At 42.2% G+C, this 26727-nt stretch overlaps 2 protein-coding genes across 10 annotated transcripts; one reads left to right on the forward strand and one right to left on the reverse strand.

Annotated features, from left to right (window-relative positions):
* SGF29 (SAGA complex associated factor 29) lies at window positions 1–11405 on the forward strand. 9 transcript variants are annotated; one of them, XM_021006778.2, is made up of 10 exons: window positions 1–118; window positions 2401–2496; window positions 4586–4661; window positions 4759–4831; window positions 7634–7698; window positions 8650–8779; window positions 9033–9179; window positions 9363–9398; window positions 9576–9738; window positions 11156–11405. In XM_021006778.2, the coding sequence occupies exons 2-10, from the start codon at window positions 2422–2424 to the stop codon at window positions 11270–11272; spliced, it is 882 nt and encodes a 293-aa protein (XP_020862437.1). In that variant the 5' UTR covers window positions 1–118; window positions 2401–2421; the 3' UTR covers window positions 11273–11405. The 9 variants fall into 9 exon arrangements, with proteins under 9 accessions (XP_020862437.1, XP_020862434.1, XP_020862441.1 ...); XM_021006775.2 differs by having other exon boundaries at window positions 14–118; window positions 2337–2496; XM_021006782.2 differs by having other exon boundaries at window positions 16–118; window positions 2420–2496.
* A 105-nt stretch (window positions 11406–11510) lies between these two features.
* On the reverse strand, window positions 11511–26207 carry LOC110221987 (sulfotransferase 1A1-like). The gene is made up of 8 exons (XM_021006774.2): window positions 26078–26207; window positions 14608–14756; window positions 14262–14387; window positions 13923–14020; window positions 13504–13630; window positions 13302–13396; window positions 12115–12295; window positions 11511–11837 (listed from the first exon to the last, which is right to left on the reverse strand). The coding sequence occupies exons 2-8, from the start codon at window positions 14753–14755 to the stop codon at window positions 11725–11727; spliced, it is 888 nt and encodes a 295-aa protein (XP_020862433.1). The 5' UTR covers window position 14756; window positions 26078–26207; the 3' UTR covers window positions 11511–11724.
* Window positions 26208–26727: the final 520 nt, after the last annotated feature.

Consider the following 26727-nt stretch of genomic DNA (forward strand, 5'->3'; position numbering starts at 1 on the left):
TACCAACATTCCCCAGCCCGGGAACGAGGATGATAAAAGTTCAGGGGGGCTGTTGCAGTTGCCGTCGCTGCGGTCTTCATCGCCTCCGTCACAGTTGACTCGTTTTGGCTCGTCCTCGGTAGGTGGGTTTGGGTAGCAGCCATGGGCCTCAGGCGGACCAGGGGAGCAGGGGAGCGGGGAGCGGCAACATCTCTCCCGTTGTGCTCCCCCCATCGTGGGCCAGGCTGTGGTGCCCCAAGACACTAACAGTACGCATGCGCACACTGCGGAGCTCGGGGAAGGGGGGTACGGGGTGGAGAGGTCACGCGCCCGCCGCGGAGGGTTCTTTGTTCGCTTGGGCTGCGCCTACCGTACCACGTGGGGAGGCGGCCTTTAGAAGCACGTGGTTGGGGGGGCAAAACGTTTAGAAGCACGTGCGTTGGTGCGAGGAGCAGAGTTGGAGAGGCTGCTGGCGAGGGGAAGGAGACCATGGCTTCGGCGGGTATTTCTCCCGAAAGCAATTGTAGTGATAGTAGTGGACATGTAGAAAGCCCCTTAGAGCATTCCTTATTTCAGCGTCATGAGGTCGGTAGTGCGAGTTAATACCTACATTTTACAGATAGTCATAATTAATAACCTTTTGTGTACTAACTTGAAGTTTTGCAAAGTTCTTTTTCCACAGCCATCTTGGGAGGTAGGTAGTCCAAGTATTACCTCGTTTAGTGGAGGAGGAAACAGCGTCACAAGGTATCATAACTTGCCCAAGATCCTGGGGCTGGTAGTAAGTAGGAGAGCTGGTCCTCTGTTGGTGCTTCCCTCTTGACACCTCCTTTCTGATCATTCCAGCTGCTTCTGCCGAGATTCAGGCTGTTTATCACTTGAGAAGTGGTTCTCTGGATTGGATACTCCCACTTTTCCTTTCCTCTACCTCAGCCAGACTAATTTTCCTAAAACACCCCTTTCAGTATGAAAGCTCTTGCATGACTCCTTTTTTCTTGTAAGATCACATCCAAACTCGTTCGCAATGTTGGAGTTAAAGGCTCTCTAGTCTGGTTTGATTTAATAGCTAGCCCAAATGAATTTTTTATAAATGGAGACTTATATATGTCAGAAGGTAATGAGGATGAAGCCATTGTAAAGGGAGAGGTTGAAGATAATAATGTCACCCACTCCCAAACCCTCTTCTTTCCCATATGAAAACTGAGGTACAGAAAAGTGAAGGGCCATGTCTAAGAACACTCGGTTAATAAATTGCTCCCATAATAAGGAACAGATGTGGGCTTACAAGCCAAGTATTTTGATTTATTTGTTGTAGAAAAAGAGAAAATTGTGGGAACAAGCCCCTTTGGGAGTTATAAGGGATGGAATTTAGGAGCACAGCTGGTTTCTTTGCCTTTGGCCTTTTTCCCCTTCTCAGTGCATCTTACTGTTGGAATAGTCTGAACACAATTTGGAGTCATCGAACCTGAGTTCAGATATCAACTGCTTTACCTACTACTTTCATAACTTTGGGTAAAAGTGACTTTCCATCTCTGGGTTCAGTTTCCTTATCTGAAATGAGGAAATTGGCTTACAGATCTCTGAGATCCTTTCTAGCTGTAAAAACTAGGTTCCATGAAATCGAAATTCTCCAGGGTCCTTGTAATCCAGGGCCCTTCCAAACTGTTGCCTTACTGTGTCTTTTCAGACTTATCTGCCATTGCTTCTTAACAAGGCCCTTCCACTTTAGCCACACATACCTGAACAGTTTCCGCAGGTGCAATGCTTTTTCCTTTCTGTTCTCTTGTGGTTCCCCTTCCCTGGAATTTCCCCTGTTCTTTAGCAGTCCAAATCCTATGCTTCTTTAAGGCCCTTCACTAAGACAAACTTTTGCCTGACAAACCTCACCTGAATCTGTTACTTTGAACTTCCTTAATACCTATCTGTAGTTTGAGACGTTATAAACTTGCAAATTCAGTAACTCATAACTGATAAAATTAAAACTGATGGTCATTTGTTGTTCTTAGAACATAGAATCTAGAGTTGGAAGGGACATTTTAAGTGATCGTTTAGTTTTAAGAAGGAAGAAACTGAGACCCAGAAAAAAATTATTTGCGTAAGGTCACAAAGCTAGTGAGTGGCATAGCTACTATTTAAATCCTCTGACTCTAAATCCAGTTTTTTTCTCCTACCTCATGGATATAGCTTTTCTTATTAATACAATGTAAGCAGAGGGAGGGCAAAAGCCAAATCTCCTCTTTTAAAATACCCCTGTCGTTGTTAAAACAGTGCCATGCTTTTAGGATCGACTTACTAAATTGTCGCTGGATGAATCGAACTTACTGAGCGCTAAGGTGTTGTTGGTCCTTTGCCTGTAGGAGCCTCCTCCGCCAGAGGCTTTCGGCCATTCTTCTCTTTCCGTTCCGTTCTCGTTCCTCATAGGAGGCCGTATTTTCCACAGCCATGGCTTTGGTGTCAGCAGACTCCCGAATAGCTGAACTACTCACGGAGCTCCATCAGCTGATCAAGCAAACTCAGGTAATACTTGTGCTTCTCTCCTCAGAGGAGGAGATGGCCTCGGGAAGATTCAGAGCTTTATGAGAAAGAGAATTTGGGCGGCACAGGCTGCCTTGCCTACCGTTGTGAAGACATGACTTCAGAACAGACCGGTGCTGCGGGTGCCGGTAAGGGCCGGTTCCTGGACGAGGAGAGAACAGGAAGTCCAGGTGGCTGGAGAAGAGGCTAAGGGACAGGTGGAGTAGTTGCACAGGTAGAGGAGTGGAGCTTCAGGTCTGAAGAACAGGAGACTAAACTCGGGAGCAAAGGATGGAGTCTGTGGGACAGTCTGATAACTGAAATTGCAACTGCATTGGCTATAACGTATTAACACTGCTATTGTGAAATGTTGATTAGTGCAACAGTTGTATTGAGTATACACAGGAGAGACTAGATGTTCATAAGTCATAGTAAGGGAGATGAAATATTCGGGAAGTTTGGAGTTTTTATTTTTAAGTTTTATTAATTTTTTCAGCCCCATTGTATCATTTTAAATAGTTAAGCAAAATATGCATGAGGTATTATGTAGGAGAAGCTAGATATGCATAATGGTATAATAAAGGTGTGGATCCACTTATGGTTAAGCAAAGTTTTACTGATGCAAATAAGTAAAAACTCTAACCTTTCCCCCTTCATTTCTTTAACTTTTCTCTTGTAACAACAAAAAAAAAAAAGAAGTTGAGCAAAACCAACCAACATCTAGACCCCCGTCTGCATCTGACAGTGCCAGGAAGCACAATGGAAAGAGTATTGGCTCAGGAGCCAGAGGACCTAGGTTCAAATCTGTCTTTGACACTGTGTAACATTTCGAAAGTGATTGTAACCTCCCTGAGCCTCAGTTTCCTTATCTGTAAAAGAGGGGGTTGTACTAGATGATGGTCTGAGGTCCCTCAGCTCTCCGATCTTTGATCCAAATCAGTAGTGTCTCCATTTCAATTTGTCGGCAGTCATTTATCAGACAGAAAAGAATGAAACAATCTCTACCCTTTCTTCTTCCCCCTCTCTTCTTCCCCCCCTTTATTTCCCATCTTCTCTCTCCTTTCCTCCCTCTTCCCTTCTCTTTTCTTCCCCCCTCATCTTTCCCTTCTCTCCCCCTCTTTTCTTTTTATTTTCTTTCCCCCATCCCTCTGTTTTGAGACTGGGTCTCCTCATCTTGCCCAGGCTGGAAGCCCTGTGTCGTCTCACTGGCCCAGTCTACTTCTGATTGATGTGGAAGTTTTGACATGCTCTGTTTCCAACCTGGGGTGGTTTGCCTCTCCTTGGGCAGATCTAAGGAGTGGCTCTCCACTCACTTTCTATGATATCCCAGAAGTCTTAGTGCCTTCTTAACGCTGCTCTAGGACTTGAAGGACATCTGGCATTGGTGCTGGATTTGGCACAGACACGGGACAGGCTGGGCACACTGCATGCAGCTCAGAAGGCCTACCCTCGGCCTCCCCACTAAGCAGAGATGACAGGCATGTACCACCCCAGTCATCTAGCACATTCCTTACTTTCAAAGAGTTTGTTTAATCAAGTAAGACAACGTGTCCATATATAACTATTTACAGAAAATGTACAAGATGGTTGGAAAGGTGTAGGGTGCTGGCAAGTGGAATCAAGAAAGGCTTTGTGTTGAAGGTGGTGAGTGAGCTGTGTTTTGAATGGAAAGAGGAGTTCTGTGAGGCAGAGGTGAGGAGGAGATAACTCCAGGTATGGGGACAGCTGTGTAAAGGCAGGGAGAGAGGAGGCCGAGCACTGCCTGTGAGGGATAGAGGAAAAAGACAGCTGCAGTATAGAGTTTAGGAAGAAGAGTAAGGTATAATGAAGCTGGAAGGTAGGCTGGGGCTAGGTTGTGAAGGGACTTAAAAGTCAAACAAAGGGAGAGTTTAGAGTCTATCCTAGAGAAAATGGGGAGTCATTGGACTTAGTTGTTTGCAGTTTTTTGCAGGAACTTTTTGAAGAGCATTTTGGGTAGAGACAGTAAAGGGAAATGATCAGGGAGGCTCTAAGCTGGGTTAGCTGGACAGAACCTCTCCTTCACTTCCTCATCCTCCTTTTCTCCGTCCCTTTTCTCTCCATTTCTGTGTAGGAAGAACGCTCTCGAAGTGAACATAACCTGATCAATATCCAGAAGACACATGAGCGAATGCAGACAGAAAACAAAAGTGAGAGATGGGGAGAAAGTTTGGGAGGGAGGCTTTCCTGGTATGTTGTCAGGCCCGTACCTTTCTTGTTGATTTGTGTTCATGTGTTCATTTGCAGTCTCTCCCTACTATCGGACAAAACTTCGAGGTCTCTATACCACAGCCAAGGCGGATGCAGAGGCAGAATGCAAGTGAGTGTGGTCATACCTAGGATTCTTTTTCCTCGTCCTTGTCTCACGCATGCCTCACAAACGTATTAAAGATGTGGTTCACTTCCACAGGCTTGCTACAGAAACCTTGTTTCTGCTCTCACAGCGGCCCAAATTCTCCTATTCTGCCTCCTGTTGTAGTCTGTATTCTCTGTCCTCTTGTCCTCAGGCTATTTCTCATTCATTCCACATGCTAAGCTTCTGCTTTCATTTGGGTTTATGCATGATCTGTCCCCCAGTTACGTTGGTCTTCATCCTTTGTTCATAAGTTCCCTTTGCTTTCTATGCCTGTTCCCTGTTATCAGTGTTTCCTTCATCTTTTTGTCTGTTTTTTTCTTTCCATTGTTGTATCCTTACTCCCTTTTTTAAAAATTTAATTTCTACTGTTTCTTAAATTTTGAAACTTACATTCATGCCATAGCTGCCACTTGAAGTGTTAGAATTGGTCTGACTTTCTGAATGAGAGAGCAAATTTCTTTTCCTTTGATAAATAAAGCAAAGAAGAAACCTTACACCTTCGATGCTATTTGTGGCAGATAAAGCAAGTTTAGGGGAGATTTTCAAGTCTAGACATGGCAGCAATTTACTGATTCTTTGTAATTAAATCAAATTAAACTTGTTTGAGAAATAAAAGGAGAGCAACTGTTTTTCCTTTCTTTTCTCTACCGAAGTGGGAAAGGAATCTCTTGCTCTGGGTACGTAAGCCAGCACTATCCATGCTGAGCAACAGAAAAATGTCACTGTTAACTTCTGGCTCTGTCTGCTGTTGTTACTTCTGGCCCAGCGGGGTTAAGGCATGCCCAAGAGGCTACTAAGGGCTGGCCCAGGATCTGTCTCCCTTCTCTGAGACAGTGGAGGGAGAGGTATGGAGCCATGGCCAGGCAGATGTATGTACCAGTTCCTACTTGTTCAAAGCTGCCGTTTCATTTTAAAGTCAGTTCTTCCCTCAAAAAAATTGCCCCTTCCATAAAAGGAGAGTCTTCAGAAGGTTAGGGAGCTGGAAACAGGAAGTTAATTTTTCATCATTCTATTAGAATAGAATCAGAATGTAGAGTGTTAGATCTGAGAGCAACCTTAGAGATTGTCTACTCCAGGAGTTCTTAACCTTCTTTATGTTCTGAACCCGTTTGGTAGTCTGGTGAAACCTATGGACCCCCTTTTCAGAATGATATTTTTAAATTCATAAAATAAAATATGTAAAATTACAAATGAAGCCAATTATATTGAAATATAGTTATAAAAATATTTTTAAACTAGTTCATAGATGAGGACATTGAAGTCCAGAGAAGGAACAAATTCATCTATAGTCCAGAACAAGATAATGCCAGGATGCCAGGACTGCAATTAAAACCCAAGCACTTCAACTCACATTCCAGTGTTTTGGTTTTGTTTTGTTTTCCTCGGCAAGTTATACAGCTTCCTATTTATCCTCATAACATGTCTGGTAGGGAGAGAAATTGTTAGGATCTTTGTCTGACAGGCGGCATTATCGTGCCATTAGAAGTAGATAGATTAAAAAAATTTTTTCAAAGATTTTAGAACCCTGATCAATGATAAACCAAAAGAATGAAGGTGATACATACCACTCACCTTCTGACAGAGAGGTGATGAACTTAAAATGCAGAAAAAGAAATACAGTTTTGGACATGGCTAACGTGGGAATTTGTTTTGCAGACTACTTAGGTACTAAGGTATTTGTTTTTCATTTTTAAAAGATGTTCTTAATGTAACAGATGGGTTGGTTCCTGGAAGGACCAATTAATAAAATACTTGTTACTTGGGGGGAAAAAAAGAGTATAAAATTTAAAGTTGGGAGATATGGGTTTAAATCCTATGTTACTTCCTGAACTTTGTGATTTGGATAAGTCATTTATCCTGTCTGAGTGTTTTGTTTTTCTTTTTTTTAATCAGCGAAAGAATAAATACCCCTACTACAGTCAACCATAAGGGTTGTTGTAAGGAAAGTGTATTGTAAAGCACTGTATAAATGTGGGCATTAGCGTCTTAATCTGTAAATTGTTGGTGGGATTAAATTAGCTATCTTCTCTGAGGTATCTCAGGAAGGAAGGAGGAATATCCCTTCCAGATCTAGATTTATGAATCCTATGAATTATTGCTTTCATTTAAAGTTGGGAAGATTTAGGTTGAAAGTAGTTTTGTAACTTTAAAAAAATTTTAAGTGGCTAAGTACTATTGGATTTATAATCTGAAGCTCATAATTTCAGTAAAGATCCTGTCCTAAACAGTCAGTGCATAAAATATGCATCCTATTTCTAATATACTTGCACTACTAATGAGTGAATGAGACAAATTATAGAAAATAAAGAATTCATGATCTTAAAAGAGATCGGTGATAACATTTTTAACTTTCAGATTGTCTTAGAATAGAATTGACAGTTTTTGTAGACAGAAAAAAAATGCATTGTAGCCCTTCTGGAAGGACACTAGGTATTGTGAAAGTCCTCTTGGAAATTCCTGATTTGTAAATTGTGAGTTTGATTGTGTGCCTCGAGGCCAGGTGGCAAGTAGTGATTTCTGAATGTCTAGAAAGGCTAACACATTTCACGAGTAGCTGGTGGTAACCTGAAAAGAAGATATTTTGGCCTCTGTTGGGGCGAGAAAGGTATAAGAAAACCTCAGACATGTTTCTTTCCCCAAATGCCCTTCACAAGTTAATTGCCTGGTGTGGTGGCAGCTCCTTCCAGGGGCTCTGGAACCCCTCCCCCAGTTCCAGCTACCTGCCCCCCATAAGTTTGTTTTTACTTCTCTGTTTCCCTTCTTCAGTATACTTCGCAGAGCTCTGGATAAGATTGCTGAGATCAAGACTCTGTTGGAAGAAAGGCGCATTGGTGAGTCAGAGGGATCTTGTTCTGTGCAATGGGGAAAGAGGCACACGGGAGGATAGGGCTGTGTTTGCCTGCTCCTGTTCCACCCTGGGTACCCTCTCCTTTGAGGGAGGGTTGCTGTGATTTTCACTTTCGGTGGGAGGTTGATTGAGTACAGTACTTTTCTCAGGTTTTCTGGTATCTATTTACTGCTTGCTGCACATTCGTCACACTCCGCTTACCACATTTTTCTGGAGGCAACTAGAGCTCTTATCCCCGTTTTGTGTGGTTATTGGTATACAAATAAAAGCTTTAGCAAGCATTACCCTATCAGGGCTGTCCTGTAGACATATTTTAAACAAGTCCTGCAGGGTTAAAATCAGTGTTGAACCAGTCTTCCAGTTTGTGTCCCCTCAGTGATGCTTCTTATGAAGGTGATCTGAAGAGATGCCATGGGCTGGATTTCCTATTGGTCTTCTTGTTCTTATGCAGTCACATGTTCATATATTTAGTAAAAATAGTTCTTCGTATTTTGAATTGTTTTCAGCCTTCTAATGGGTCCCTGGAGCTTCTATTTAATAGTTTCTTTAGTTTTCAGTCAATCAAGCATTTTTTAAATGCTTGTTGTGTGTCAGGCATTGGGCTATGGGATAGGCACAGAAGAAGCATGCAGGATCCTGGACTTGAGGGAATGGAAACAGAAAAGGACAGATCTCTCTCTGTTAGAATTGGGGGGGGGGTGGAGCTGGAATACCAAAGGAATATCCTCTTCCCATTCCCACTGTTTTTTCTATTGGGAGTATGCAAGAGTTTGGGATTAGGGGCCAGTGGCTCAGACTAGAGAAGAAATTAAACTTAATTAAACAGTCTTGTGGATAAAATCTGGCAGAGGAGGGTAGGAAGGAGAGAGGACCATAATATTTCTTGCCATTTAGTATGGGAGGACTTCACTTCTTCTTTTCTCCACCCCAACAGCGGCTAAAATCGCAGGATTGTACAATGATTCAGAACCTCCACGGAAAACCATGCGCCGAGGGGTGCTGATGACTTTGTTGCAACAGTCAGCCATGACATTGCCTCTGTGGATTGGGAAACCTGGGGACAAGTAAGTGTAGGGGCCCTGGGGAAAGGAAGTGAGGCAGGATTTGACTAGACAGTGGTGGTTTGGAGTCTTAGAGAATTCAGGAGATTGAGAATGAGAGTGGAGGTCTCCTTAAAGGAGTACTTTAAAGATACAGAGATGTGGGTTCAGTTGGAGATCTCCAAAGTAGATCTGTGGGGGATCCTGGAGTATTGTAGTCAGGGAGAAGTGCTTCTGAGGCAGGGATCTACTGTAACAAGGCTTTTCCACCCCATAGGCCTCCACCCCTGTGTGGGGCCATTCCAGCTTCAGGAGACTATGTAGCCAAACCAGGTGATAAGGTGGCTGCTCGAGTAAAAGCTGTGGATGGAGATGAGCAGTGGATTCTGGCAGAAGTGGTCAGTTATAGTCATGCCACCAACAAGTAAGTAAAGAATGTTTTGTCTTCTAGAATTTTTGTTTCCTTTCTCTTACTTTTTGAGTTTCTCTTATTTAGTATTAGCCTCCTCAACTCACAGACTTTTCTACCTATTATTTCATTGTCATCCTGTGTTGTCTTCTGGAGAATAACTAAATCAGAGATTTATTCTTTTTTTTCCCCCTGTAGATATGAGGTGGATGATATTGATGAGGAAGGCAAAGAGTAAGTATCCTACTGAAGGGGTGACTACAGAGGAGAGGAGAAGGGGGGTATGGGATGAAGGCAAAAAGCAATGAATGTGGGTCCTGGAAGAATGAGAGTAGAGAAAATGCTTCCTGGGAAATAGTTCTTGTGGATTTTCAGGGCAGAGGGTCGTGCTTACAGTCTTTCCCCTACCAGGAGACACACCTTGAGCCGAAGACGTATCATCCCACTACCACAATGGAAGGCCAATCCTGAGACAGACCCTGAAGCTTTATTCCAGAAGGATCAGCTCGTTCTGGCATTGTACCCCCAAACCACCTGCTTCTACCGGGCTTTGATTCACACTCCCCCACAGCGGGTAAGGAATGATGACCTGAGGCTGAGAATTCTTCAGTTGTAAGTGTAAGAGGTTGTACTGGTTGGTTCCCAAGTTTAAGATTTCTGAAAGGATACAAGAATGGGGAGAACCTTCATGTGTTGGACTTTTTATTTTGTCTTGACCGAATTGATGGAGTCACCATGCCTTCTCGATCATTTTTATAGATCATTCTTATAGAATCTGAGTTGGAAGGGACCTTGGAGGGTGGTCCTTTAGTTCATTATCCTACCCAGTGCAGGAATCCCTTTGTGTCAGCATCCCTGATAAATGATTACCTGTCTTGTGCTTGGACATGTTTAGAAAGTGTGCTGGAATTGGTTACAGGGAAGGCCTTGAGACTTGTGGAACTCTGTGAAGCTGGGCAAAGCCTCTTTATCTGAGCCTCAGTTTCCTCATCTGTAAAATGAGGATAATACATACAGTACCAATTGCACAGAATTGTTGGAGGGTCAAATGAAACAATGCAAATAAAGTGTTTTGCAGACCTTAAAGTTCTGTTAAATAACAGCTCTTATTTTTTTCCCAGCATTTAGCATAGTGCCTTTCAAAATGTTTGTTGAATTAAATAAAATTCTAGTGACAAGTGAGCTTTTATTTTGCTAGCTAGACAGTCTATTCCATCATTTAAAAGCTCTAATTGTAATAAAGTTCTTCTATATATTAAGCCCAAATCTGTGTCCTTGAAACTCATATATCAGTCTTAGTTCTGCCTACTGGAACCATGTGGAACGAATGTACTTTCTCGCCCAAAATATTGGGCTTTTAGATACTTGAAGACAGTTATCATGTCTTCCCTCTTCATCCTCATCCCCCTCTCCTTAGTCTTCTCTTCTACAGCTTAAACACGTTGCTAGCTCCTCCAATCCTTACTCGCATTGCTTAGCTTTTAGACCCTCTCTCCATCTTGGTCGCCCTCTTCTGAATGGACATGTAGCTGAGTGAAGTTATAGTTCTCAGGCCTGAACAGACTACTCTAGGTGTGAGCTGACTAGTACAGTGTGAAGCCTTTTCTCCTGCTCCTGTTGCAGACACCTTTCCTTCCATTATTGTCCATTTTCCCTGAAGACAAAACAAAATGAAATTGAAACAGGGGACTGCAACAAGTGTGCCAGACGCTGCTAAAATCTGGGGGAACAAAGACAGGCTAAACCCTCTCTGTCTTTGAGCAACAGATGTTCTAATGGGGATAGAGACTAGATAGGACTTTCTTGATTATGAGGAATGTCAAATGATAGAAGATGGCTCTTGAGTTTTCTGGGAAAGGTCTCAGGATGTGCTAGCTTCCCCAGTACCCAAGTTGGGGCAGCAGGCAGATAGAAGTATATAATGACCACTTGGTGGTCACTATCAGCCTTGGGCTTTCTGATTCTTCTTAACTCTGTTTCCTTGTCTTTAGCCCCAGGAAGACTACTCTGTCCTGTTTGAAGATACCTCCTATGCAGATGGCTACTCTCCTCCCCTCAATGTGGCCCAGAGGTATGTTGTGGCCTGCAAGGAACCCAAGAAGAAGTGAGGTTCGGCTTGGCTGAATCATGGACTTCTATTACCTTGTCTTTGTTCACTTGACTTTTCTGCTGTGCCCTTTGAAGAGGGGGAATTAATGTATCATTCTCTGCAGACAAATAAATTTACAGCCCTGTCCCACACATCATCTGTTTCCAGGGCCTAATTTCCTCAGACTTCAGTCCCCTCCCCAAGTGAGAACTGGGAGCTGTGTGTGCTATCCTTTGGTTCTAAGGGTGATTCATGAATTAGGGTGTAAATCATTTTATTTTTTTAGACTGAGACCATGTTTACAATAGGTAAGCAGAATAAACTCTTTGTAACACTGAGAGTGAGTTAGATTTTTTCCTGTTAGAATATAGGTGTGCTAATTTTGCATGCTGAAAAAGATTAATAGAAGACTGGAAAAATTGGGGGCTGATACAGAGGTATGGGTTGGTGATCCTCTCTTCCTGTTGCCATTCAGAGGTCAGTATGAAAGTGAAGGTCTGAGTCAGCCATCTTCTTTTCATAGTCAGCATCAAACCTCTCATTCTGGGCTACAGTGAAGGTGTTCTTCCAGTCTCCAGTAATACCTAAGAGAGAGCGCCCATACCATGAGTGAAAGCTACTTTCTTCTTTGTTACACTTTGCATATGTCTAACTTGACAGGGAGTGATAGATGTGGGTTTCCACTGCTCTTTCCCAAGCTGCTTGGCTCTAGAATCTTCTCTCTGGCCCTCCCACTCTCTATTCTCATAATCACATTATAATCACCGTCTGCTAACAGTATCCCAAGAATGCAGGCATCTCTTGGAACCCTAGCTTCTATTTGATTACAATACATTGGCCCCTTCCTTTCATAGAGCTTACCCTTCCTCATGAAGGGAGAAATTGAGTGGTCCATGACTTCTGTGGGGGCAGTGGTATAGTTGGTCATGGGGTTCTCCTGCATCTTCTTGAAAGATGTCTGTTGGACAATTCGGTCTATGATATCCTCTGGCAGTGGCCGTCCCACAAATTCTGTGATCTTCTGAATTTCCCTCTTGGGATTCTGGAGAATGGTGACAGTTGCAAAAGAATTTGGGGGTGGGGAGGGGGGAGTGTTGAAGAACCCAGGTGGGATCATAGGATTGTGACTAGAGCTGGAAAGGACCTCAGAGGCATGGTCAAACTTTCCCTTCATTTTACAGATTGGGAAACTGAGGATAAGGAAAGTAAGTGACTTGCCCAATAACACACAGGTAGTAAGCATCAGAGGTGGGGTTTGAGCCCAGTTCCCTGACTCAAAGGTACTTCTCTCTCTTCTCCACCACACCGTCTCACCTGTAATGTTAGAGTGTGACCAGAGTATGACTAGAATCAGACTACTCAGAGCATTGATCTTTTATCCTTCATTCCTAATCTTTAGCATGGTTTCTAACCTGAGGTCTACAGACACTCAAAGAATCCATGGATATAATTCAGGGGCCCCATGAACTTGGATGAGGAAAAAAATTAATCTTTATTTCCACCAACCTCTAACTGAAATCAAGCATTTCCTTCAGTTATTTAAAAATATTCTGGGAAGTCTATGGGCTGCACCAGGCTGCCCAAGAGCATTGACACACACGAAATATATTTCACGACCTAATTCTGACAAAGGACTAGAGCATTGGGATCATCCACCTTAGTAATCTGCACTGGCTAATATCAGTGTTTAGCAAGCCAGTTTCAACATTAGTCTGTTCTAGATTTGAGCTATACTAGCTCCCTGACCTTTGGTTAGACTGTTTTGGAGAAGGCAGGGGTTGACAATGATTGGAATGGAATTACTGGATGAAGACCTAAGATGGAAACCTTGGGTTTTCCGTGGAAATGGGTCATGGCAATGTGAGAAGTGGTGTATAAAAGATTCTCTTCTTGTGCCCAGACTAACCTCTCAATACCTGCAATTTGATAGTTTGTAAAGGTGTGGCGACAAGGATAGGAGAGTGTAGGCTCAGAATTTCCTGGTAAGAAATCTTCCTAGAGACGTTAGCGGGGAATGGAAGATATTACTTAGGTGGGGAAAGTCTTGCCTTCTTCATGTCTTCATAGAAGAGGTAGAGAACTGGCTGACGCTTCCTCAACTCCCACCATTCCTGTACGTGCTGGTACCAGGAACCGTAGCAAACTGATTAGAGGAAGAAGAAAAACTAAAACCTGGCCCCATTCTGCTCCTTTGTCCACACTGTCCTTTTAAGCACCCTCAGTCTGACTCCCCACTGAATCCCACCTTACCTTGCCCAGTCATAAATTTCTCCAGGAAGTCCTCCCAGGCCCCAGGATCAGGGTGTACCTTTGCCATCTTATAGAAGTTGAAATAGGAGACTGCCACATCCTTGGCATTTCTTGCCATATAGATGATCTGGAGTAGGGAAAAGAAGGTCTCACATGGCCTGATCAGGAGTAGGGATTTGTTTTTTCTAGCATTCCCTCTTGGTCCCGAGTGTTCTTACACTAAACAGGTCAGTAATCAAATCCTTTCCCCCCCCCCCCCAAACAAAATGAAATAACCCAAAAACTGCTTGGAAGAAGTGTCTCTGGTTGGTGTGTAGAATTCTCTTCAGCCCCCACTTCCCTCCTTCCATCCCTGAGACTCTGGCATGATTGGGAGCTCCCTGCTTCCCTCATTGTGCTTTGCACCTTCACCCATTTACCTTGACCTTCCGATCCAGCAGAGCCTGGGGGAGCAGTAACAGAGGCAGGTGGGTCTTGATTAGTCGAGGTGCAGGTATTTGCTTTAGAGTCTCCATGCCTAAGGCAGAGAATGGGTGGAGTTGGCACAGGCAGGTGGGAACATTTATTTCTCAAAATCTTTCTTGACTCAACCAACAGTACAAGCAGTAGGCTTCATCCCATTTGTCTTGCCTCTTTTCCACCTCCTTACCTCCTCTAGTACATCTTCTGTCTCTTCAGCTTCCTTAAGTTCCCACTCCTTAATTTTTTTTTTGCTTCTTTAGCCTTCCTGCCTTCCACCCCACTAGTGGCTTAGTTACCTGAGAGGATTCCTGGGGCCTTGAATTCAAGAAATGGCACCCGGGTGTAGATTGGGCCCCGCTGGCATTTCTCCTGGTCACCCCCCTGGTAGATCATATCTAAGATCTCGCTCACCCAGGTTGTTCCTGCAATGAGATTGTGAAATGAGAGGGAATAGGAGAAGTTCTTGGCTATATCAGAAGGAAGGGAGCAGACCTCTGAATTGTAGAGAGGTGACAGGTACTGGAGGGCTAAAGACACTGGGTCGTGAATGGTACCCAACTGGTACGAGAGCTGAGAAGGGAGGGGGCAGGAAACTGTGGCTCTGGAGGGTCACTGGCATTGGGCCAGGTGGGGTTCACTCACCAGATTTGGGGTAGGTGCTGATGAGGACATCATCGGGCCAGACCTGAAGATCCTTCAGCCGTTCAATACATTCAGCAAAGTACTTGATGAGTGGAATACCCTTCACAGACACCAGGGGTGGCCGGGAGACATCTTGGATCAGTTCCATCCTGTAAGGCAAATGATCAGATTGAGGAGCTGTCAGTTACCTCGGTTCCCTGGAGCCTCCTTTTCTGTTGCTGCTTTCCTCTCCCATTCCTTTTTTCCACCTGAGCTTACTCCTCTGTCACATTTACGTGAGGGGATGGACTTTAGGAGTCTCTAGTCCAACCCACGCCTCAGAGTCCCCGTGTATATACCCTACAAGTAGTGAATGAACCTTTGTTTTTAAGACTTATAGGGAGGGACAACCTTTGTTCCCCAAGTGCCTACTCTTTTTCTGTGCAGGTCCAGTTCAGGCATTTTCCTGCATCGAGCCTGAACTTGCCTCTTTGCAACTCCTTGCTCCTAGCTTTGCCAACTGGGATCAAGTGGAGCAATTCTAATCCAATTTCTATGTGACATCCTTTCAGATATTTAAAGATAGCCGTCTGAGTCAACGTTGATTAAGCAACTACTACGAGCCAGGCACTGTGGTACATACTGCAGATACAAGAAGAGGCGAAAGATAGTCTCTGTCCTCAAGGAGTTTACAGTCTAACGGAGGAGAGACAACATGAAGCTAGGTGGCACAGTGGATAGAGTACCAGGCCTGGAGTCAGGAAGACTCCTCTTCCTGAGTTCAAATCTAGCATAAAAACTCACTAGCTGTGTGACTTTGGGCAAGTCACTTACCCCCAATTGCCTCACTTTAAAAAAAAAATCTAGCCTCAGACACATACTAGCTGTGTGACCCTAGGCAAGTCACTTAACCCTGTTTGCTTCAGTTTTCTCATCTGCAAAATGAGCTGGAGAAGGAGATGGCAAACCACTCCAGCATCTTTGCCAAGAAAACCCCAAATGAAAAAAAAATTGAAAAGAAAACCCCCAACGGGGTCACAAAGAGTCAGACATGACTGGAAATGACTAAACAGGGAAGTCAGTAGGTGTAGAGAAGGGAGGACATTTCAGGGATTGGGGGTAGCCAGAGAAAATGTTATAGTACTGAGAGATGAAGTGTTTTGTTTGTGGAACAGCCAGGAGGCCAATGTCCCTGGATCAGAGTCATGTTGGGGGAGTAAGGTGTAAGAAGACTAGAAAGATAGGAGGGGGCTAGGTTATGAAGGTCTGTAAATGCCAAATAGAGCGTTTTGTATTTTATCTTGGAGGCACTTGGAAGCCAGTGGAGTTTATTGGGGAAGTTGGGGTGGGGTGTGCTTTAGATGTGTGCTTTAGAAAAGCTACTTTATCTAGCTATGTGACCCTGGGCAAGTCACTTAACCCTGATTGCCTCACCAAAAGCCAAAAGAAAAAAAAAAAGGAAAGAAAAACTACTTTAGTGGCTGAATGGAGGATGGATTGGAGTGGGGAGAGACTTGAGGCACGCAGACCCAGGCTACTGCAATAGTCTAGGCATGAGGTGATGAGGGTCTACAGTAGAGTGGTACAGTGTCAGAGGAGAGAAAGGGGCCCTTTCCAGAAATGTAGCAAAGGTGAAATCAACAGATCTTGGCAACATATTGGATGTGAGGGGTGAGAGGTAATGAGGATTCAGGATGATCACTAGGTCATGAGCCTGGGGGTCTAGGAGGATGGTGTTGCTCTCTACAGTAATAGGGGAAGGGGGAGGTCGTAGAGAAAAAGGTTTTGGGGAAAAGATGAGTTCAGTTTGGGGCATGTTTGAGATGTCTACAGGACATCTAGTTTGAGTTGTCTGAAAGGCAGTTGGAGAAGTGAGATTGGAGATCAGCAGAGAGATTGGGGCAGAAAAGGTGGATTCATCATCATAGAGATGGTAATTAAATCCATGGGAGCTGATGAGATCACCAAGTGAAATAGTATAGAGGTAGAGGAACAGAGGGGCCCAGGACACAGGCTATGATCTGGAGAAGGATCCAGCAAAGCCTTCTGTTCTCCAGGGTAAATATTCCCAATTCCTTCAATCCCCAAAAGGCATGGACTTCAAATACTTAAGACAACTGTCCTGGTTTTTCTACTCCGGTTGCTTTTCAGCTTACCAGTTTCCTTAAACTGTAGACACCCAAAGTTGAAAGCAATCTGACCGAGGCAGAATACATCAGGATTACTATTCTCTTATTCCTGGAATAAATTAGTTTTTTTGACTGCTCATCATAGTAGTGAATTATTGAGCTAGCGGTCCAGTAAAGTCCCTGGAACCTTTTCAGATAAACTGCTGTCTAACCCTGCTTCCCATATCCTCTACTTGTCAAGTTGATTTCTTTTTCTTTTCTTTTTTTTTTTTTTGAAGCAATTGGGGTTAAGTGACTTGCCCAGAGTCACACAGCTAGTGAGTGTTATGTGTTGGATTTGAACTCAGGTTCTCCTGACTCCAGGGCTGGTGCTCCATCCACTGCACCACCTAGCTGCCCCTCAAGTTGATTTATTAAACCCAAGTGTAAGACTTTAAATTTACCCCTATTCATCTTATTCATTTTAATGGGTTCTGTTCTGTCCTTTAACCATCCCCACTCTCTCACTAATCTTCAATCTCTCTGTCCTCTGATTGCTCCACTGCTGCCTCCAGACATGTACGTATCTCCCCCATCCTAAAAATCCTTCCTTGAGATGCCCATTATCACCACTGTTATTCAATATTGTACTGGAAATATTAGCATTAGCAATAAGAGAAGAAAAAAAATTGAAGGAATCAGGATAGGCAATGAGAAAACAAAACTCTTTCTTTGCAGATGATATGATGGTATACTTAATCCTAGAGAATTAACTAAAAAACTACTTGAAACAACAACTTTAGCAAAGTTGCAGGATATAAAATAAACCCACATAAATATCAGCAATTCTATATATTTACCAACAAGGCCCAACAGCAAAAGATAGAGAAATTCCATTTAAAATAACTGTAGACAATATAAACTATTTGGGAGTCTATCTGCCGAGACAAACCCAGGAACTATATGAACACAATTACAAAACACTTTTCACACAAATAAAGTCAGATCTAAACAATTGGAAAAATATCAGTTGCTTATGGGTAGGCTGAGCTAATATAATAAAAATGACAATTCTATCTAAATTAATTATTCAGTGCTATACCAATTAAACTACAAAAAATTATTTTATAGAGCTAGAAAATAAAATTCATTTGCAAGAACAAAAGGCCAAGAATATCAAGGGAATTAATAAAAAAAAATGCAAAGTAAGGTGGCCTAGCCATACCATATATTAAAACTATATTATAAAGTGGCAATCATCAAAAGTATTTGGTACTGGCTAAGAAATAGAGTAGTGGATCAGTGGAATGGGTTAGGTACACAAGACATAGTAGTAAATGACCATAGTAATCTACTGTTTGATAAGCCCAAAGATTCCAGCTTGTTGGATAAGAATTGACTATTTGACAAAAAACTGCTGGGAAAACTGGAAAATAGTAAGGCAGAAACTAAACATAGATCAACATCTCACACCCTATTACAAGATAAGGTTGAAATGGATACATGATTTAGAAATAAGGGATGATACCATAAGCAAATTAGGAGAGCAAGGAATAGTTTACCTGTCAGATCTATGGAGAAGGGAAAAATTTATAACCAAACAAGAGGCAGAGAACATTATGAAATGCAAAATAGATAATTTTGATTACGTTAAATTTAAAAGTTTTTTCACAAACAAAATCTATGCAACTAGGATTACAAGGAAAGCAGAAAACTGGGAAACAATTTTTACAGCTGGTGTTTCTGATAAAGGCCTCATTTCTAAAATACATAGAGAACTGAGTCAAATTTGTAAGAATACAAGTCATTTTCCAATTGACACATGGTCAAAGGATATGAATAGGCAGTTTTCAGAGGAAGAAATTAAAGCTATCTATAGTTATATGAAAAAATGCTTTAAATCTCTATTGATTAGAGAAATGCAAATTAAAACAACTAGGTACCACCTCACCCCTCTCAGATTGGCTAATATGACAGAAAAGGAAAATAACAAATGTTGGAGGGGTTGTGGGGAAATTGGAACACTAATGGATTGTTGGTGGAGTTGTGAACTGATCCAACCATTCTGGAGAGCAATTTGGGGCTATGCCCAAAGGGCAATCAAACTGTGCATACCCTTTGACCCAGCAATACCACTACTAGGTCTGTATCCCAAAGAAATCATAAAAAAGGGAAAAAGACTCACATGTACAAAAATACTTATAGCAACTCTTTTTGTGGTGGCAAAGAATTGGAAATTGAGGGGACGCCCATCAATCGGGGAATGGCTGAACAAGCTGTGGCATATGATTGTGGTAGAATACTATTGTGCCATAAGAAATAATGAGCAGTCAGATTTCAGAAAAGCCTGGAAAAACTGAGAATGAACTGATGCTGAATAAAGCGAACAGAACAAGTAGAACATCGTACACAGCAACAGCAATAGTGTGTAATGATTAACTATGATAGACTTAGCTCTTCACAGCACTACAATGATCCAAGACAATTCCAAAAGACTCATGACAGAAAATGTGAACGGCATTCAGAGAAAGAACTATGGAGTCTGAATGCAGATCGAAACATACTATTTTCACTTTTTTTTCTTTCTCATGGTTTTTCCCTTTTCCCTGATTCTTCTTTCACAACGTGACTAATGTGGAAATATGCTTAACATGATCGTACATGTATAACCTATATCAAAATTGCTGTCTTGGGGTGTGGAGAGGGAAGGGAGAGAGGGAGAAAAATTTGGAACTCAAAATTTTACAAAAATGAACGTTGAAAATTGTTTTTACATGTAATTGGAAAAAAACAAAATGCTATGAAGGAACCAAAAACCAAATCCTCTCTTGATCCGGTCATCCTCAATAGCTAGTGTCCTCCCTATAGCTCCCCTCCCCTTAGTGGTATAACTCCTCGAGAAAATCACGTCTACCATGTGTTTCCACTTCCTGACTCTCCTGAACTCTTTGTTCTGGCTTCTCACATCATTCAAAAGCAACCGCTTTTTCCAAAGTGGCCAATTCTTGATTACTAAATCTAATAGTCTTTTCACAGTCCTCATCATTTTTTGCAGCACTTGATGCTACTGACCAACCTTTTGCTCCTGGATGCTTCAACAGCTTTTCATGACAAAGTTCTCTACTGGATCACATGGTGACTGCTCCTTCTCAGTCTCCTTTGCTGAGTCTTTATCCAGGTCATGCATACTAATGTGTGCATCTCCTAAGACTCTATCTTCTTCTCTTTTCCCTTTATACTCTTTCACTTGGTGATCTCACCAGCTCCCATACATTCAATTATCATCTATATGCAGATGATTCTCAGGTCTCTCTATATAGCCATAGTCCTCCTCCTGAGCTCAAGTCATGCATTACCAGTTGCCTTTTGGACATCTATCCCATAGATTTCTCAAACTCAAAATGTCCAAAACAGAATTATGTTTACATTTGGGTTCTTTCTCCTTTGCCTGCTCATTTTTAAAAAATTTTTAGCCGGTTATTATTATAATCATCTCTAATCCTGTGGTGCCCCTGGCTTCAGGTCCTTTTTTTTTTTAGTAATTATTTTATTTTTCCCCAGTTACATGTAAAAACAATTTTTAACATTCATTTTTGAAATTTAGAGATCCAAATTCTCTCCCTTCCTCCTTCCTCACCCCACTCCCCATTTAGAAGGCAAGTAATTTGATATACATTATACATGTGTAGTCGTGCAAAACATATACATAATAGTCATGTTGTGAAAGAAAACATAAACCAAAAAAAACCCTCAAGAAAAATTAAAAAGTTTAAAAAAGTATACTTCAATCTGTATTCAGACACCATCAGTTCTTTCTCTGGGGATGGATAGCACTTTTCATCTTAAGTCCTTCAGAGTTGTCTTAGATCATTGTATTGCTGAGGATAATTAAGTTATTCACAGCTGATCATCTTACAATATTGCTGTTACTTCACAGTACATGTCACTTTGCATCAGCCCATGCAAGTCTTTCCAGGTTTTTCTGAGAGCAGCCTGCTCATCATTTTTTATAGTACAATAGTATTCCATCATAATAACATACCACAACTTGTTCAGCCATTTCCCAATTGGATGGGCATGCCCTCAGTTTCTAATTATTTGCCCCCAGAAAAGAGCTGCTATAAATATGTTCGTACATAGAGGTCCTTTTCCTTTTTGGTTTTTTATCTCTTTTGGGGTACAGACCTAGGAATGGTATTTCTAGGTCAAAGGTTATGCATGATATAGCCCTTTGGGCATAGTTCCAAATTGCTCTCCAGTATGGTTGGATCCGTTCACAACTCCACCAAAGGTACATTAATGTCTCATTTTTCCCACATCCCCTCCAATATTTGTCATTTGCCTTTTCTGTCCTATTAGCCAATCTAATAGGTATGAGGTAGTGCCTCAGAATTGTTTTAATTTGCATTTTTCCAGTCACTAAAAAGAGTATTTTTTAATATGGCTATAGATAGCTTTGATTACTTCCTCTGAAAACTAATCACAACTTTTGATCATTTATCAATTGGGAAATGGCTCTTATTTTTATAAATTTGACTCAGTTCTCTATGTATTTGAGAAATAAGGCCTTTATCAGAGAAACTTGTTTCAAAAATTGTTTTCATAGTTACTATTGCTAACTGTATTTCCCTCCATCCTATCACCCTCTCCCCATCGTTTATTCCATTCTCTCTCCTTTTACCCTGTCGCTCTTCAAAAGTGTTTTGCTTCTGACCACCACTCCCTCAATTTGCTCTGCCTTCTATCACCCCTCTTCTCTTATCTCCTTCCCCTCCTACTTTCCTGTAGGGTAAGATAGATTTCTATACTCAACTGAGTGTATATGTTATTCCCTCTTTGAGCCAATTCTGATGAGAGTAAGGTTCACTCACTCTCCCTCATCTCCCCCGCCCCTTCCCCTCCACTGTAAAAGCTTTTTCTTGCCTCTTTTATGTGAGATAATTTACCCCATTCTACCTCTCCCTTTCTCCCAGTACATTCCTCTCTCTCACCCCTTAATTTTATTTTTTAGATATCATCCTTCATATTCAACTTGCTTCTATGCCTTCTGCATATATATATATGTATTCTAACTACCCTAATAATGAAAAAAGTCTTGTAGTTACAAATATCATCTTCCCATGTAGGAATGTGAACAGTTTAACCTTATTAAGTCTTTTATGATTTCCCTTTCCTATTTACCTTTTTATGCTTCTTCTGAGTCTTGTATCTGAAAGTCAAATTTTCTATTCAGCTCTTGTCTTTTCATCAAGAATGCTTGAAAGTCCTCTATCTCATTGAATATGAAATTCAATTTTTCCCCTGAAGGATTATATTCAGTTTTGCTGGGTAGGTGATTCTTGGTTGTAATCCTAGCTCCTTTGCCCTCTGGAATATCATATTCCAAGCCCTCCAAGTAGAATATGCTAAATCCTGTGTTATCCTGACTGTGGCTCTATGATATTTTAATTGTTTCTTTCTGGCTGCTTACAATATTTTCTCCTTGACCTGGGAACTCTGGAATTTGGCTGTAATATTCCTAGGGGTTTTCCTTTAGGGATCTCTTTTAGGAGGTGATTGGTAGATTCTTTCAATTTCTATTTTACCCTCTGGTTCTAGAACATCAGGGCAGTTTTCCTTGATAATTTCTTAAAAAATGATGTCTAGGCTCTTTTTTTTGATCATGGCTTTCAGGTAGTCCAGTAATTTTTAAATGCTCTCTCCTGGATCTGTTTTCCAGGTCAGTTGTTTTTTCAATGAGATATTTCACATTGTTTTCTATTTTTTTCATTCTTCTGGTTTTGTTTTATTGTTTCTTGATTTTTCATAAAGTCATTAGCTTCCATTTGCTCCATTCTAATTTTTAAGGAATTATTTTCTTCAGTGAGCCTTTTGATTTCCTTTTCCATTTGGCCAGTTCTGCTTTTTAAGATATTCTTCTCCTCATTGGCTTTTTGGACCTCTTTTACCATTTGGCCTAGTCTGTTTTCTAACGTGTTATTTTCTTCAGTATTTCTTTTTGGGGGGGGAGGGCAATTGGGGTTTAGTGACTTGCCCACCATCACACAGCTAGTGTTATGTGTCTGAGGCCGGATTTGAACTCAAGTCCTGCTCAATCCAGGGCCAGTGTTCTATCCACTGTGCCACCTAGCCTGCCCCAAGCTGTCCCTTTTCTTCAGTATTTTTTTGTGTCTCCTAAAACACAACTAAGATGTTAACTTGTTTTTCATGATTTTTCTTGCATTACTCTCATTTCTCTTCCCAATTTTTCCTCTACTTCTCTTACTTGATTTTCGAAATCCTTTTTGAGCTCTTCCATGACCTGAGACTAATTCATATCATTCTTGAAAGTTTTGGATGTAGGAGCTTTGACTTTGACTTTGTTGTCTTCTTCTGAGTGTGTGTTGATCTTCCTTGTCACCATAGTTACTTTCTATGGTCAGAATTTTTTTTCTGTTGTTTGCTCATTTGCCCAGCCTATTACTTGATATCTGCTTTCAGGGTGGAGGGCACACTGTCAGATGTTTTGTACAGATGTTTTCTGAGATACTTCCAGGGACCTGTAAGTTTTGAGTTCTTCCAAAGTGGTATGATCTAAGGAGAGGTGTTCACTCCTTTCCTGGCCTGTGCTCTGGTCTGTGAGTGACCACAAGCCCTCTTTTCTGCCCTGGAACTGTGACGAGGGTTCCCACTGCACTGCTGCCTCAAGCTCTTCTATGCTAGCACTCCCCTTTGTCCTGGTACTGCCACCCAAGAACTTCAACCCAGATCCAAGTATGGGCAAAGCAACAGAGTCCTGCCTCATGAAGTGCTAGCAAAGAGATCCCTATAATCTCCATCTGACCAGTTGTTTGATCCACTTACCATCTGTGGGCTGAGAGCTCCAGAAGCAGCTCTGCCACCACTACTGATTCAGTCACTCCCAAAGCCTGCTGCTGGTATGCTGTAGCCAGGGCTATGCTGGCACAGCCTGCGCTGGACTGTACTCCACTCTCATCCAGATGTGACAGACCTTTCCTGCTGAACTTCTAAGTTGTCTTTGGTGTCTTCAGGCTGAAAGGTCTGGAAACCTGCCACTGCTGCCAGTGATTCAGTCACCCTTACCCTTAGTGCTGTTCTGGGTTTGCTGGCACCCAGTCTGTGCAGGCCTCTGCTCCTTTCTCACCCTGGTGCAAGAGACGTTTCCTGCTGACCTTCTAAGTTCTGTTGGCCTGGACATTTGTTTCACTCAGTCTTGTTGTGTGTTTTCCTGCTCTAGAATTTGCTTAGAGTCATTTTTTAAAGGTATTTGGAAGGATTTGGTGGACAGCTCAAGTTAGTCCCTGCCTTTATTCTGCCATCTTGGCTCCGCTTCCCAGGTCCTTCTTACTGTTATTTTTTAAGCTTTGTCCTGGGCCCAACTCCTGCACTCCTTTCCCCCTCCAAGCCACAGCTAGCCCCCACTGCCCCACCCCCCTCTAGAATTTTAGCCCATAGGATACTACTTATCCTTCCTCTGGACCCTCAAAAACCTGCTTTCTGAATATTGAGGGTGTATCTCAGACCATGCCTGGCTTTCCCCTCTTTATCACAAACCTTAGGAGGGAGCGACAACTTTATCCCCAAGGTTTTCATCATTTCATGCCCAATAACCAGTTCCATTTTGGTGAGAATCTTCCAGGATAGAATTTTATCTGATTTGTTTCCCTGCCTTTTGGAGGATAAAGTATCATCCAGGCAAGTCAGAAAGTTACCAGCTACTTTGCTTTGGATCAAAAGAGCTTCAGCAGATGTCTGGACAGTCCAGTCTCTACGCCTCAGTGCCAGGCTTGTGATGTTTCCCATATTTCCTCTCCATGGCAAACAGGTCTGTACCATACTCTAATGACAAGATCATTTCTGTTTCACCATTGGTTGGTCTTCATACTGACATTCTCCATCATCCTCTTCCACTCTGATTCCTGGATTTCCTCACATGAGTATAGCTGATGTGTATATGATGCTTGCTTTGCACCAAGCTTATCTCATTTAAATATTATCTCATCTGATCATTGCAACAACTCTATGAAGGAGGTCCTATTTTTATCCCCATTTTACAGATGAGGAAACCAAAGCTGGGAGAGATGAAAGAACTTGCCGAGGATTGCATAAAAAAGTGTTGACATCAGAGTTCAAACTGAGGTCTTCCTGACTCTTAATTCCAGTGATTTATTCACTATGCCAATACCTCCCCCCCACACACACACACTCTCTCTCTCTCTCTCTTTCTCTCTCTCTCTCTCTCTCTCTCTCTCTCTCTTCTCTCTCTCTTTCTGTCTGTCTCTCTTTCTCTCTGTCTCTGTCTCTCTCTGTCTCTCTCTCTCTCTCTCTCCCTCTCTCTCTTTTTTTCTTGTCCCATGTCTTTGAATAAGATGTACCATCCAGAACCACATTCCACACAGATTCCATCCCATCAAGTCTCAGTGATACCTGTGAAGTCTAATTTGCCCCAGGATCTCTAGCTTATTTTGATTGTGGCCTAAACATTCTCTTGTGAATTTCTGGACTGCTATTCTCCCTTCACTGTAGCTACTCTCTGTGGTGTCTACGTTTAATCTCCATTATTTCTAGAGCTTTTCTGTCCATTTTCAGTCCCTCTTTAGACTCCTCCAGCCTTGCCACCCCTTCTCCCGTAGTTGCTTCTGGATTTGCTTTTGGATTTGCTTAGTTACTTCCATAAATCTAATCCACTAAATCCCACTCTTTATCTCTATCTACATAGATGTCTCCTGGAGCCAGCTCAAACCAGAAGGCTGATTGTTCAGTTTCAGTATGAGCATTTACATCTCAGAAAATGGCAAACACTACAAATTAGGGCTTGATTTCATCGTCTAGATTTAAAGGGATGGAGACAATCTTAATAATGCATGTTAAACTTCAGAGTACGACGTGCTACATTTTTTTCCTCCTTAAGACCCAGCTGTTAAATATTACCAGCATGACTCCTTTCAGGGTCAGCACACTGAATTAAGCAACATTCTGGACCAGAGTTTAGTATTATAGTAAGGACTCAACCCAAGACTAAGTCAGCAAAACAAAACAATAAAATAAAGTAATAAACCTATCAGTTTGGGAAGATAACAAAAGAAAAAAAAGCAGGATTAGCCGTAAGTCAGTAAAAGAGATAACCCCAGGGTTAGCAGATTGGAAGGCAGGAGCTGTGGTAAGCCCTAAAGGTATGTATGGTATGGGAGAGGATCTGTGGTGTTGGAAGAGGAACCCGGAGAGCGTTGAAGGGTATTGTAGGAAAGAAGAGAGGAGGAGGAGAGCCATCTACTGGAAGTGGTAAGAGTACAAAGCCCATCAAGAAAGAAGGGGTGGGGGCCTCTCTTAGCTGGCCTCTCCCCCTCTAACTCCCCTCCAAGCTCTCTAGTCTCTCTACTAACCTGAGTTTTTCCAGGATCTGGAGATGTGCTGGTAGGGAAATCAGAGTCTTGGAGAGAAGACCGAGTGATTCGTTTACAAGGTTTTGTGGGTCTAGTATGGGCGGAGTAGAAATAACTAAAGGGGCTGGTACTTGGAGTTAACTGAAAGAAAAGAAGGAAGGGAGGGGCAAGAGGAAGCTGGAGGTGGTGGCCAACCTCTCTCCCTGACTTGAGTCGATATAACTTATAAAAAGTGAACTAAATTGGGGTAGTGGGGAGTGAAGAAGACAGGGCAGAATGCCAAAATGCTGAATTTTTGTCAAATCAGGAACTTTTAAAATTCTGGTGCTGCTGTGATATTAGAACCTTTGGGGTTAAGGCATCTCCGTTCCCTTGCACAAATACCGCCCATCCTTACACTGCTTCTCCTCCGCCTAGTATGTTCTAGTCTAAAAATCGAGCTGGGCTTGGAGTCAGTGTCTGAGCCCATGTGCTTTCTCACTCCAGCACTTACTCTGAGTGATCAGGAAGAAGCCATTGAACCTTTTTGTGCCTTTTTAGCTGAAAAAATGGGTTCGGTACTGGTACCATCTACCTTACAATGTTTTGAGGACCATGCACATATACGATGTCAGCTTCTTAAGGGAAAGAGCTGTTTTTTTTGTTTTTGT

Source organism: Phascolarctos cinereus, unplaced genomic scaffold (assembly GCF_003287225.1).
Source record: "Phascolarctos cinereus isolate Bilbo 61053 unplaced genomic scaffold, phaCin_HiC Scaffold_4;HRSCAF=312, whole genome shotgun sequence".
NCBI classification, from domain to species: Eukaryota; Metazoa; Chordata; class Mammalia; order Diprotodontia; family Phascolarctidae; genus Phascolarctos; species Phascolarctos cinereus.